At 44.2% G+C, this 12,578-nt stretch overlaps 1 protein-coding gene across 7 annotated transcripts in view; it reads left to right on the forward strand.

Annotated features, from left to right (window-relative positions):
• Nucleotides 1-5,922: 5,922 nt before the first annotated feature.
• Nucleotides 5,923-12,578, forward strand: part of LOC146854273 (uncharacterized) — a 471,193-nt gene continuing 464,537 nt past the window's right edge. For 6 of the 7 annotated variants that reach the window (XR_014981190.1, XR_014981192.1, XR_014981191.1 and 3 more), the window contains exons 1-2: nucleotides 5,923-6,091; nucleotides 7,050-7,441. Coding sequence is in view for 3 of the 7 variants with exons in the window: in XM_085652053.1 (XP_085508179.1) it covers nucleotides 7,098-7,441 (344 nt within the window). In the remaining 4 variants the exon portion in view is untranslated. Of the gene's footprint in view, nucleotides 6,092-7,049; nucleotides 7,442-12,578 lie in introns of those variants that run through there. The other variant, XM_085652055.1, reaches the window with a different exon arrangement.

The following is a 12,578-nucleotide window of genomic DNA, read 5'->3' on the forward strand; positions in this document are numbered from 1 at the left end:
AGCCAAACCAGTCCTCGCTGTTCTGACCTTTGTGCTCACAAATTTTACATGCTTGTTTTCTTTTCGTCCCTCTCTATCTCTACACTCGCCCCTCCCCTCCTTTCCATCTCTTCTTTCTGCTTCCTTAACTTTCCCTCCCCTCTTTCTTTCATAACTTCCTCTCTTCCTGTCTTTCCTCCTTTCCCTTTCATTCCTTTCCCTTTCCTTTCCCTTCCTTTCTTCTTGACATCTTCTCTCCTCCCCTTCTCCCTTCTCATTTCCCTCCATTCATATCTTCCATATCTCTTCTGTCATCTTTCAATTTTCTTTCCTTTCCTTTCCCTTCCTTCACTTTCTTTCTTTCATATCTCTTGTCTTCTTCCTCCCCTTTCCCTTTCACTTTATTCCTTTCTTCCCTACCTCATCACTACAATGATGAGGTAGGGAACTATCCTCTCCCCTTCACCCCTTCCTTTCCTTATCCAATCTCCCCCTTTATTCCTCTTCCCTTTCCCTTCTCTGGTTTCTCTTCCCTTTCCCTCCCCGTTCCCTACCCCCGTTTTCCCTATCTCTCCAGCCCTCTCCTCTACCCTTCATTCCTCTTCTCTCGCACCTTCCCTATTTCTCCCACCCATGCTTCCTTTTCTTTGCCTCCATTTATTTCTTCCCTACCTCTTCTATCATCAGCCCTCCCCTCCACTCCACTCCCCATTTTCCATTTCCTTTCCCTTCCCGTCCATTCCCTTCCTCTCTTCCATGTCTCACCTCTCCTCACCTCTTCCTGCTCTCCTTTCCCTTTCAATCGATTCCTTTCTTCTATCCTCTCCCCTTCATCTCTCCCTCCTCTTCCTTTCCTTATCCCATCCCTCCCTCCCTTCCTGCCCTTTCCCTTCTCTTCTCTTCTCTTCCCTTTCACTCCCCTTTTTTTCCTATGTCACATGCCCTCTCCTCTACCCCTCATTCACATTCCCTCTGCCCTTTCCTCCCCTATCTCACCAGCACTCTCTTCTACTCTTCATTCTCCAACTCTTGCCCTTTCCTTCCCATATCTTCCATTCCCTTTTGTTCATTTCTTCCCTTTCCATCCCTTTCCGTTCCTTTACCTTCCATTCCCTTTCCTTTCCTTTCTCTTCCACTCCTTTTCCTTTCTTTTTTGTAATCCTTTCCCCTCTTTCCAAACTCTCCTCTCCCCCATTAGTTTTCACTTCATTCCTTTCTTCCCAACCTCTTCTATCCGCTCACCTTCATCCCTCCTCTTCCGCTCCTTAACCCATCTCATCTCATCCCTACTTTTCCCTTTTCTCCCTTTTCCCTTCCCTCCCTTCCCTGTTTCACCTGCCCTCCCCTGTACCCTTCAGTCCCCTTCCATCTCTTTCTCTTTCATTCAATACCTTAAAAACATTCCCTATATCTCTGGCTAAACACTTATAAGGTCCCAAAGGCGAGACGTATTGGCTATGTCAATGCTTGTTTTTAGTAACTGTTTGGGGACCTAATGCTTGCAGGTCTTTAAATTTCCCTTGGACCACCTCCCTCTCGTTTTTTGTTAAGCGTAAAATGTACTATTCCCACTCCAATCAGTGCAACAGTAGGGAAAGGGTTGGATTGTGGAGGGGTTAAAATGTACTATTCCCACTCTAGTTAGTGCAACAGTAGGGAAAGAGTTGGATTGCGGAGAGAAACAAATTACTATTCCCACTCCGTCAGTGTAACAGTAGGGAAAGTGTTGTATTGTGGAGGATAAAATTTACTATTCCGACTCCAGTCAGTGCAACAGTAGGGAAAGGTTTGGATTTTGAGGGGTTAAAATTTACTATTCCCACTCAAGTCAGTGTAACAGTAGGGAAGGTGTTGTATTGTGGAGGGGTTAAAATTTACGATTCCCACTCCAATCAGTGACACAGTAGGGAAAGAGTTGGATTGTGGCGGGGTAAAATTTACTATTCCCACTCCAGTCAGTGTAACAGTAGGAAAAGTGCTGGATTGCGGAGGGGTAAAATATACTATTCCCATTCCAGTCAGAAAAACAGTAGGGAAAGTGTTGGATAGGGATGGGTAAAATGTACTATTCCCTCTCCAGTCAGTGTAACAGTAGGGAAAGTGTTGGAATGTTGAGTAGTAAAATTCACTAGTCCTACTCCAGTCAGTGCAACAGTAGGGAAAGTGTTGGATAGCGGAGGGGTAACATTTACTATTCCCTCTCCAGTCAGTGCAACTGTAGGGAAAGTGTTGGATTGTGGATGGGTTAAAATGTACTATTCTCACTCCAGCTAGTGCAAGATTAAGGAAGTGTTAGATTGCAGAGGGCGTGGGGGTAACATTTACTATTCCCATTCCAGTGAGTGCAACAGTAGGTAAAATGTTAGATTGCGGAAGGGTAAAATGTACTATTCCCACTCCAGTCAGTGCAACAGCAGGGAAAGGGTTGGATTGTGGAGGGGTTAAAATGTACTATTCCCACTCCAGTCAGTGCAACTGTAGGGAAAGAGTTGGATTGCGGAGTGGTATATGTACTATTCCCACTCCAGTCAGTGCAACAGTAGGAAAAGTGCTGGGTTGCGGAGGGGTAAAATATACTATTCCCACTCCAGTCAGAGCAACAGTAGGGAAAGTGTTGGATAGCGGAGGGGTAAAATTTACTATCTCTCCAGTCAGTACAACAGTAGAGTAAGTGTTGGCTAGCGGAGGGTTAAAATGTACTATTCCCACTCCAGTTAGTGCAACACTACGGAAAGTATTGGATTGCAGAGGGGTAAAATGTACTATTCCCACTCCAGTCAGTGCAACATTAGAAACAGACTAACTGAATAAAATCAAATAATTTCAAAATCACACTAAATAGCAACAAAAAAAAATATGTCTATCAAAAAAAATCATTTTTTTAAAATAAAGTTAAATATTTATTACAATGTTTAATACATATAATAAATAACTACTAATATTATTATTAAAACACAAAACTATATTCTCAAATTAATTTTAACCAATAAATACAATGTTGTTTACATTTAAAAAGCACAACACAAATAACACATAGAATAATAAATAACATATTTATAAAACATTAACTATTATTATTTCTTAAATAACATTCTACCCTATATTTCTAGAAAGTACACAACACATATCTAAAATTAAATCTTGAAATGGTATTATTTACACGTTACATGATTAAATATTTATTAAATTATTAATAATAATTAACTATCACAAGAATAATTATATGTAATTACCACCCCACCCTTTATCCATACAGAACAAAAACCCCACACCTAATATATAAAATAAAATAAAAATATTTGCATAATTTTCATAATTAATTGTCAATTAAACAATTATTAATAATTAACTTTAAAAGTTGATTATATTTAATTAACTTCACTTCCTTTATTCCTACAAATACCACACCAAATGTATAACATAATTAATATCTTCATTACATAATTTACATAATAATTTATCTTTTCAATAATTATTATAAATTAACAGTAATTAATTATAATTAATATTGTATTACACATTTTATATAATTTATCGTCAATTAAATAATTAATATTAATTATTAATTACTTATAATTAATGTACTTGCCACCCTATAACCCTACAAAACACACAGCCTGCACCTTAAACGTAATTTTAAAAAAGTATACAATTAACATAATTAATTATCAAATACATATTTAATAATAATGTAACACTGTTTATTAATTCATTATAATTATTAACTTCCCACCCTATAGCCCTACAAACCCCACAACCCTCTACGGTACTAAAAATGAAAAAGAATATAACATTAAATTTCAAAAGTACACAATTTAAAAACTGTATTAAAAACATTAACAATAATTAAACAGACATTTTATAACATATTCAATGAAACTACATACTAAAATACAGAAAAAAACGTTAATTCTTAACAACAATATTTTTGTAAACTATATTAATGATTTCGATATTGTTAAAATTGATATTACCATAAAACACGATATTCTTGGCAACAATATTCTTACACACAATATGTATGTGTGACGATATTTCAAACTTGATATTTCTGTCTGACGATATTTTATTTTCGATATTTTGTCTGAACACCTCACTCCATTTTACGACACTCCACTCTATGACACTCCATGACACTCTTACACAACTCCACTCTACGCCACATCCGCTCCCTGCCACTCTACAACACTTTACTCCAATCTATGCTCCGTCACTCTACGCTACATTGTTTTATGACCCTCCATGACACTCTATGACACTCTATGCCCCTCTGCTCTATGCCACGCTATGACACTCTAAGCCCCCCACTCTATGCCCCTCCACGATACTCTGGGCCGACAGTTCCCCATACTGTATTACAATGCGACCGCACATGGTGTGGTTGCATACTCCTATTTCCCTATGGGAGCTAGTGCTGCGGCCGTAAACCGGCTGTAGCACAAGCTGCCATAGAGAAATGGGAGTTTGAGCAAATTCCCGTACCATGTGGCAGGCACCTCAAAGGGCCTGCCACACGGTGCAGGGATTTACAGGGGGGCACCATAGTTGCCCCCTCTACCCCCACTGGAGGCCGCAGAGAAAAGGGGGCCATGCTACGGACCCCTGAAGTCACTTTCCGACAGGGTTTCCATGTTGGAAACCCCAGCATGGAAAGCCAGTCGGAACAAAACATCGTTATCCTGATGGCGGAAACGCCGTCCTATAGGGATTACATGCTGGTTCCAACTGGCTGAAGGGCTCTTTGAGCGTTCCGGTTTCACTTTCGACTGCCGGCATTGTAATGCGGCGTTTGAAAATGAAACCTACGATGTGTGTCGGAAAGCCTCTCCACAACATTCCACTCTATGACACTGTACTCCACTCCATTCTACACCACTCCACTCTACTCCACTCTACGTCACTCTACTCTACGGCACTGTATTCCACTTTATGCCCCTCTACTCTACACCCCACCACGCTACACCCCTCCACTCTACGGCCCGCTACACTACTTTACACCACTCCCCTATACACCACTCTACTCCACAACACTCCACTCCCCTCCATGACACAACACTCCATTCTACGCTACTACCAGTAGCGGCCCGTGGTGGGAGCGCTACTGGCCACTACACAACCCTCGACTCCACTTTATGTCACTCCACTCTGCGACACACTATGCCACTCCACTCTATATCACTCCATTCATATACACTATCTCACTCTATGGCATTCCACGGCACTCCATTTCACTATGCCACGAACCAGTGCTTAATTTGACCCGGTGGTTTCCGTTGCTCGGCACCGGCACATAATTGTCAACACCAGCACTTGCTACAGTCTGCTACATGGTGGCTCTGTCTGTCTAATTTAGAAATGAGCACAACAACAGTTGTTTATTAATTCAATATACATTAAAAATACTATTTACTGCCCCCCAACCCATTCTTAAAGGTTTGGGGGCCTGGAATAATCCAAATTGTCACACTTGTAGGAGAGTGATGGTAAGTAATTGTGTTGATACTGTCATTGGCAGCATGGCAGGGGCGATGTGTGCTGCAAGCTGCAGCGGCCTCCTGATGAGAGCCCTGGCACTTATTGTTTTACGAATGAAGCACTGCCACGAACTCTTATTCATGCTGAGCAGCAGCCACGCTGATGTACAACATGGAGAGAAAACACATTGGCAAAGTCAATAAGTCTTGCATAGGCGAGACCTATTGGCAGTGCCAATGTTTGTTTCTCTCTTTAACTTGTGCATTAAAAGCTATGCATACAAGTCACCCATATTTCACAGGAAAATCTAACAACACCGTACTTTCTGCGCAACTCTTCAAATGCAGCAGCATTTTCTTCTGGCGGTGCTTGTTGTTGTTTTCCCCGGCCTTCTCACTTGGCCCTCCCCACTCGGCCCTCCCCACTCGGCCCTCCCCTGATATTGGTTGCGTTTCTCTCGCTGCTGACAGTAGGGAGGGGCTGAGAGGAGAGACTGTCCCTCCTGGAGCCGGAGAGAACGGAACCGAACGCGAAGGCGCAGCTGAGAGAAGTTAAGGCGCAGACCCTGATCAGCTGAGAGGGGCAATGGGGGGTGGGAAGGGGGCGCCTGACAGAGAACGGAACCTATAACATTAAGGTAAGTGCCCACTTCACCGGTCGCCCTGGAGTATCTTGTAGCTAGGCTAGGGACACAAGAAGGAAGGAGGGCGGTGCCGCCCTGGGCTGGGGTGGGTGATTGACACACTGGTCTCCAGAAGAGATTGCATTGTTAAATTAATTATGGCCTCTCGAGACCCACGCGTGATAGGCAGGACGGGGCTAGAGCGTCCACAGAGGCGCGTTTGTGTTACGAGATTTTACTTCAGCGTGGATTTAACACCTTTAGTTCAGCATTATCAGTCAGAGGTCAGGGAAGCTGTAGAACACGTTTTAAAATGCTTTCTTCTAACATTTACTGTTCAAAGTGCGGTACCGAGAAGAGTCGTACCGGCATGGAGTTTAAAATAGCGGCCATGCCGCGAGAGAACCGGCAGGAGCCAGCCCTCGTCAGGGGGAAAGGTTTCAGTACGGCCCGTCTGCCATCGGGGACACCGTATTCCAGTCTAGACGTTCATTAAAAAACTTAAGCGTATCTAGGGGGTGTGGTTTTGCCTTGTTTCAACAGAATCAAGGGAACGAACACACCTGATAATGATTTGTAGAAAGAAAGCCCAGGGTTGGAGCACAGTGTCCCCGACGCCATGAATCATCTTTAAATGGTGACCGCTTCACACACTCTCATCACAGGGTCTCCAGCCAGTCCTGGCTTTTGAATCTTTGCCATCAGGTGTGTTAGTCTAATGTGTTTAGAGGAGGGAAACCACTTCAACAACACACAGAATGCACTAAGAAGTGCCACGAAGCCTAGGACTGGAAACACTGTCCTTGGTAAGATGAGTGAGGGGCTCCAGCCGACAGCAGGTGGCATGAAACGTTGTTCTTACTTTAAGCCTTGGATGCTTGGGGACCTTGGGACTTAGTAAAGAAACTGGCATTTATGAGTCTATTAGTGTTTAGTGTAAAGACTCCAGAAGTGACTAACTTTATCGTTTCAGGTTGGACAGGTTTGGGGTTCCAGGACTCCTCGGTTGAAAGTTGCCACCATGTCTGACATGGACACAGAACCACCACCGGCTGAGGATGGAAGCATGTCCGATCCAGCTTTCTCTGTCTTCCTGACGAAGCAACTCTGTGTGCATGGAGGCCGCTTGTGGAAAGCGGACATCCCCAGTCTCGTTGGCCTTTCACCAGAACATATTGCCGGCATTCTACGTGAGGAGGACAAGCGCTTCCCAGAGCCAGAGCCGGGCACGGTGATGGCCCAGTCTTCTGTTCGCCTCTGTTCTGAGTACTTGGCCAACAAATGTCAGGCTACGGACTGTGGGCGTCTTCACCTCTGTCGCTACAACATCTTGGGACATTGCTTCTTTCTTGGTAATAGCCATGGGTGAGTTAAAATGATGTGATAACTTAATTTGGGTGTTTGGTGGGCTCTTATTAGAGACCCTTTCAGAAAAGGCTATGTGATGGGGTTTGTAAGGAAGGAATATCGGCCAAGTGGGAGAAGTAGGAAGTGGAGCGAGTAATCTCGATGGTGACCTCTAGGTGTGGGTGAAAGATTTTCCTGGAAAGTGTGATCTGCATTATTCTTTGTCTGAAATGAAATCCTTGGGGTTACGCTCTCCCCTACTGGCTGCCAGGCGAGTCCAGGAAAGCCATGGGATGCTTCAGCCAATCTGATTACAGTTGGAAAATCTTGGATTAAGACAGAGGCGGAGACTTTGATGGTCCCAAGAGGAGACACTGATGGCAGATTGGAATATCAGACATTGGGGAACCTGATAATTATGTAGGGAGGAAGCAGTGTTGGTTTTATCAGACAAGGGAATTGATGACCACAGGTTAAGGTGGCAACCGCGCAGGTAATTAGTGATCTAGGAGTAGTTTGGTGATACGCAGAGAGTTCAGGACATTGCATCGGGGAGGACATGAAGGCACTAGAGATGGGTGAGTGGTTACGAGAAAGAATGAAGCGACAATAATAGAAGAATGGCATGGAAGGGTATCAAAGTAGAGGTTGCCTTGAGTAAAGGAAGGGACAGGGGTGCAGAAGCTATTGGAGAATTTGGGCAAAAAGGCAAAGAGGTGGAGGGTTTGGGTAAGCTAAGTCCCTCGGCTGGACACCCACTGGAAGACTGGGCCATGGAGAGAGCCAGGCTGGCCATGGAGAGATCCAGGCTGGCAGGGTAAAATGTGGGGCGAGACAGAAGAAAGGAACAGATAGGTAATCTATGGCTGCCTTTAGTCATTAGAAAGGCATATCTGATTAACTGACCTTGTCCACCCCTTCTCCATTTACTGTACAGACTTGGCTAATGACCATTACCAGAAGAGCTCTTTGTCAATTTCTCACCCACATACTCAGACAGCCTGGTGATAGCCAGGGGTCCACAGCATCCCCCCACAGATGATTAAAAGCCGTGTCGCTTGGGAGGATCACTGAGGACAGTCCTCAAAGGAAATTTGCACCGGAGGCATAATGATAGAATGTGCAGAGACCTTTTGATTATTGGAATTTAGTACACTCTTGTACGTACATTTATTTAACAAATATTCCTAAAATTTTGCTCTTTTTGGTGCCATACAGAATATAAACTAGAATCGTTAGATTTGACGGTGCTCTCTCAGGCACGTATCCCATGCAGGTCGGCCAAATTTAACAGCCAATACATATTCAAAACAGCATACATTTATGTAACATAAGCTTAGATGGGGCACTATACAGCCGGGAGTGGGGAGGTGGGAGGGATGATTTGAAGCCGCCTACATCAAGATAAGGTCTTACATATTTGCTTCACACATTAGCACATTACAAATAACTACAGTTTGGTGAGGCAACGACCGATGAAGTGATTTGTCCAGAATCACACAATGGTAAAAGTACTTTACTCTGGATTAGAATATAGGTATTTAAGATCCAAAGTAAACAATTTAGCATCTAGGTCACATCTTCTCTCTGTGTTATTTTCCTTGGAAAAACATACTTGTCATCTTTCATTTTACTTTGTACCGATCTGAGAGCTATGGAAGTAAATCTTTTTTTTCCAGTAACACCCACCATTGTGGGAGGGACAGACTCATTGTTAGCGTACAAATTCAGCGCTTGTGACTCAGAATAATAGTCTAACTTGTGGTCTCAGTTAAACTCAAGACCAAAACTTAAGTTTAACTGAGGCAAGAGTCTAACTTAACTATTCGTCAATGCCCTCTGTGAATACCGAAAGTTGTAAATTTAGACTCTCGTCTCAGTTTACCTTTGTGAATCGGGTCCGTGGATTAAGCGGCAGCATTACAGCACCACATCATCACCGGAATGGATTGAAAGGCTGCAGCGGTTCTTTTTTGCAGGCTGTCTTCTCCAGCTGTATCACTGCTCAGAAGCAGCGCACATCACCCCCAGCCCATGATGCCCTCAGAGGGGATCCCACTAACCTGCGGGGACAGTCCTGGTGTGTGCTGCTTCATACACCTGACCCTGGGATACAGTGCATCTCTTCTAACCTCGATCACAATGGATTAACATGGCAAGTACCACCACAGCTTCACTTGCAGCTAAAACCAGAGGTTCACCTTCCTAAAAACATCAGGGCCAAGTTGTGGGAATCTGATACTACAAGTGACACAAGTTTTGTAATGCATAAATGAAAAGCATCATGAGATTTTGGGGTCAGCTGAAGTGTGGTTTATGAATTGTTAGAATGTTAGGCTTTAGAGGAACACTGAGAACCAGGAAAAAGTAATTGAATGTCTGATGTGGCACCTGCAGGATCCATGCAATCCTTTGACAAAGCAGCAGGTTGCCAATAAACACTGTTCCAGGACTTCAGGATGTCAGGTAAGAGGTGGTATTTGTTGGCAGGTGCTGGCAAGACTCACTAGCAAGAGGTAAAACAGATGCTATCTGTGTCACTGCAAGCATAGTGGAGGGGCAGGGGAGCATACCCAACACAGGTGAAAGGGCAGTTTTACTCCATACGTTTTTATGGAGCTTTGCTCCTCTTAGTCACGTCTGTGCTCTAGGAAACCATTTAATGTTATGATATTGTAGCACAGATCATCAGGCTATCTAATGTAATTTAGAAGATTAATTGAAAATGTAATCCACTGCATAACTACTTCATGCTTGTCTGGAACGTTTTGATGAAGATGTGATTATTCATGTTAATGCGTGTATGATTCCACCAGAATCTGGCTCTGCGTAGATTATCACGCCAGAAGGGGCACAGCAAGTAAAGGTTCCTCTCAGTGCAAAGTGCTGTTCCGCCTCTGGTTTGGTATCCAGTCATGACATGAGCAAAGCATACGTCACAAATGAACCACCTCTACGGTTGCGCATATGTACATGACATTAGCACAGTTTTGTGACTAGTGATAATGCTGTGCATGCCAAGTCAAAACCAAGCTGCGCAACTGGGAATAATTGTTTTATTGATTTTCAATGATCAAACACGGAATCCAGGCATGCCCCATTACAACATAATGAAGCAAAGCATGTGTTAACAAGCATTGGCATAGCCAATAGGTCTCGCCTTTGGGACCTTATAAGTGTTTAGCCATGCAACAGTGGCATAACTAAATACTTATAAGGTCCCGAAAGCGAGACCAATTGGCTATGCCAAGCGGCCGCGAAAGTGAAAGCGATCAAACATTAAAACGGCCGCGAAAGTGAAAGTAATTGCGTTCAAGCGCGGCGCGCACGCCCGCGCACATGCACTGTAGGCCTAGGCTGGCCTGGTAGCACTTTTTGGAGCCCTCTCAAAAAGTCTCGCCAGACCAGCGCATGCGCTGGGTCAGGCGAGACCTAAATATCTTTGGCAGTATTACATAAAGTGTCCCTAGGAGCAATAGGCGTGTGTTCCTGCTCTCTGCATCCACAGGGCACGCTGCCACACAAAAGGGGCCGCAAACGTCTGTGTGGTCCCTTATATAACATAGATCACGCTGGCGCACACCTATGGCGCTGACACCATCCGAAAGGGGCATGACCCATACAAATGAAAGAAACACATTGCCCTTGCATCAACACCATATTACAGACACGGGCACAGAGGCAAAGAGGCAGTCAGGAGGTGAAGTGACTATGGCACAAAGAGGTCGCACACAGTTAAAATGCTCACTAAATGGGGGACACGGAGCTCCATGGATCCCCAGACACCCCATGCAGGAAGGTGCAGTTACTCAATGCACCTGACTGCAGGGTGGATCTCTACCCCACTTTGAAATTCAGGCAGCGTTGTTGCCCGCAAAGGAAAGATGGACTGGCTAGTTCAAACAGCCAGTCTGTCTTCCCCTAATGCGCTTGCCCCAGGGCAGGTACGAGTTCAGGACTGACCAGGGGACAGTGCATTATCCATAATAGGGCGCACTGTCCTGGAACACATAGTTGAAGGTACGCCTCAGCGCAAACAGGGACTATGCACTCTGTGTATAATATGCAAACCGGGACTATGCACCCTGTGTATAATACGCAAACAGGGACTATGCACCCTGTGTATAATACGTCCCCAGGATCCTCATCTTAATACTCCATCAGTGGCTGGAAGGAATAGGGGAGGGAAGGCATGCTATGCTTGCGTCCCCAATTCTGTCATATATCTCAATGCGAAGTGCACATATCTTGTGTACATCAGTCATAAATATATTTCTAGCTCCAATAGGTAAGCTCATTTAAATTTATAGGTATAGATTCATGTCATCAGAGAAACAAGGAGAGAGGCGGCTAGATGCTGCCTACAAAAGTTTCTGTAACACTTTGTCACAAAGGAGGCAGTTATAGTAGAATTCTTGGCATTGGAAAGGCCTCGACATACTGGCAGGCTAATCAAAAATCTTTATATTCATAAAGGGGCTTGAAAATCAAAGTTATCAAAACAATGTTGCGTATCTGTTACAAAGTCAGGGGGAGGTGTAGGGAAGATGTTATGATATCAGACACCTAGTGAGAACATTTTGTAAGAGAGTCTGGGAAGGTGTTGTGGGGTTTGCATTGGTGGGAAAGCAAAGAGGTAAACAGGAGTGCCTGTGACAAAATGGGCTTTATTTCAGCAAGGTATTGAGCAGAGGTCTTCAAACGGTTATGGTGAACCCAGTCTGACTAAATTGTTTTGGAGTCGCGTGCCAGCGAGTAACATTTCTGGAAGTTGGTACTTGTTATCACCCTCAACCATCCCACCAGAGAGCCCAGGTTGTATCGTGCAATCATCTTTGCCGTGGGGAAATAATATCAAGTGCCATATTTAGTACATAAAGGTTTGTGAGTGGCTGTGATTAGGTGACAGAGGCCTTGTCTAAGACCGTGGCGGTTGGTGGCAAATGACATTGGGGGAGAGGGGGCGCAAAAAATATACAAATAAATACACATAAAATATAAACATACATATATACACATACGAGGGCTGGAATGGCGGCAGGATGAAGGCTTCTGGGAAAGGTAGTATTGTGCGCGAAGCAGTGGTGATTCTGGCGGGAACGAGGTCGCCACCCACTTGGGGAAGGTACTTACCCTGGATGCCTCAATCCATGCC

Source organism: Triturus cristatus, chromosome 4_1 (genome assembly GCF_964204655.1).
Source record: "Triturus cristatus chromosome 4_1, aTriCri1.1, whole genome shotgun sequence".
NCBI lineage: Eukaryota > Metazoa > Chordata > Amphibia > Caudata > Salamandridae > Triturus > Triturus cristatus.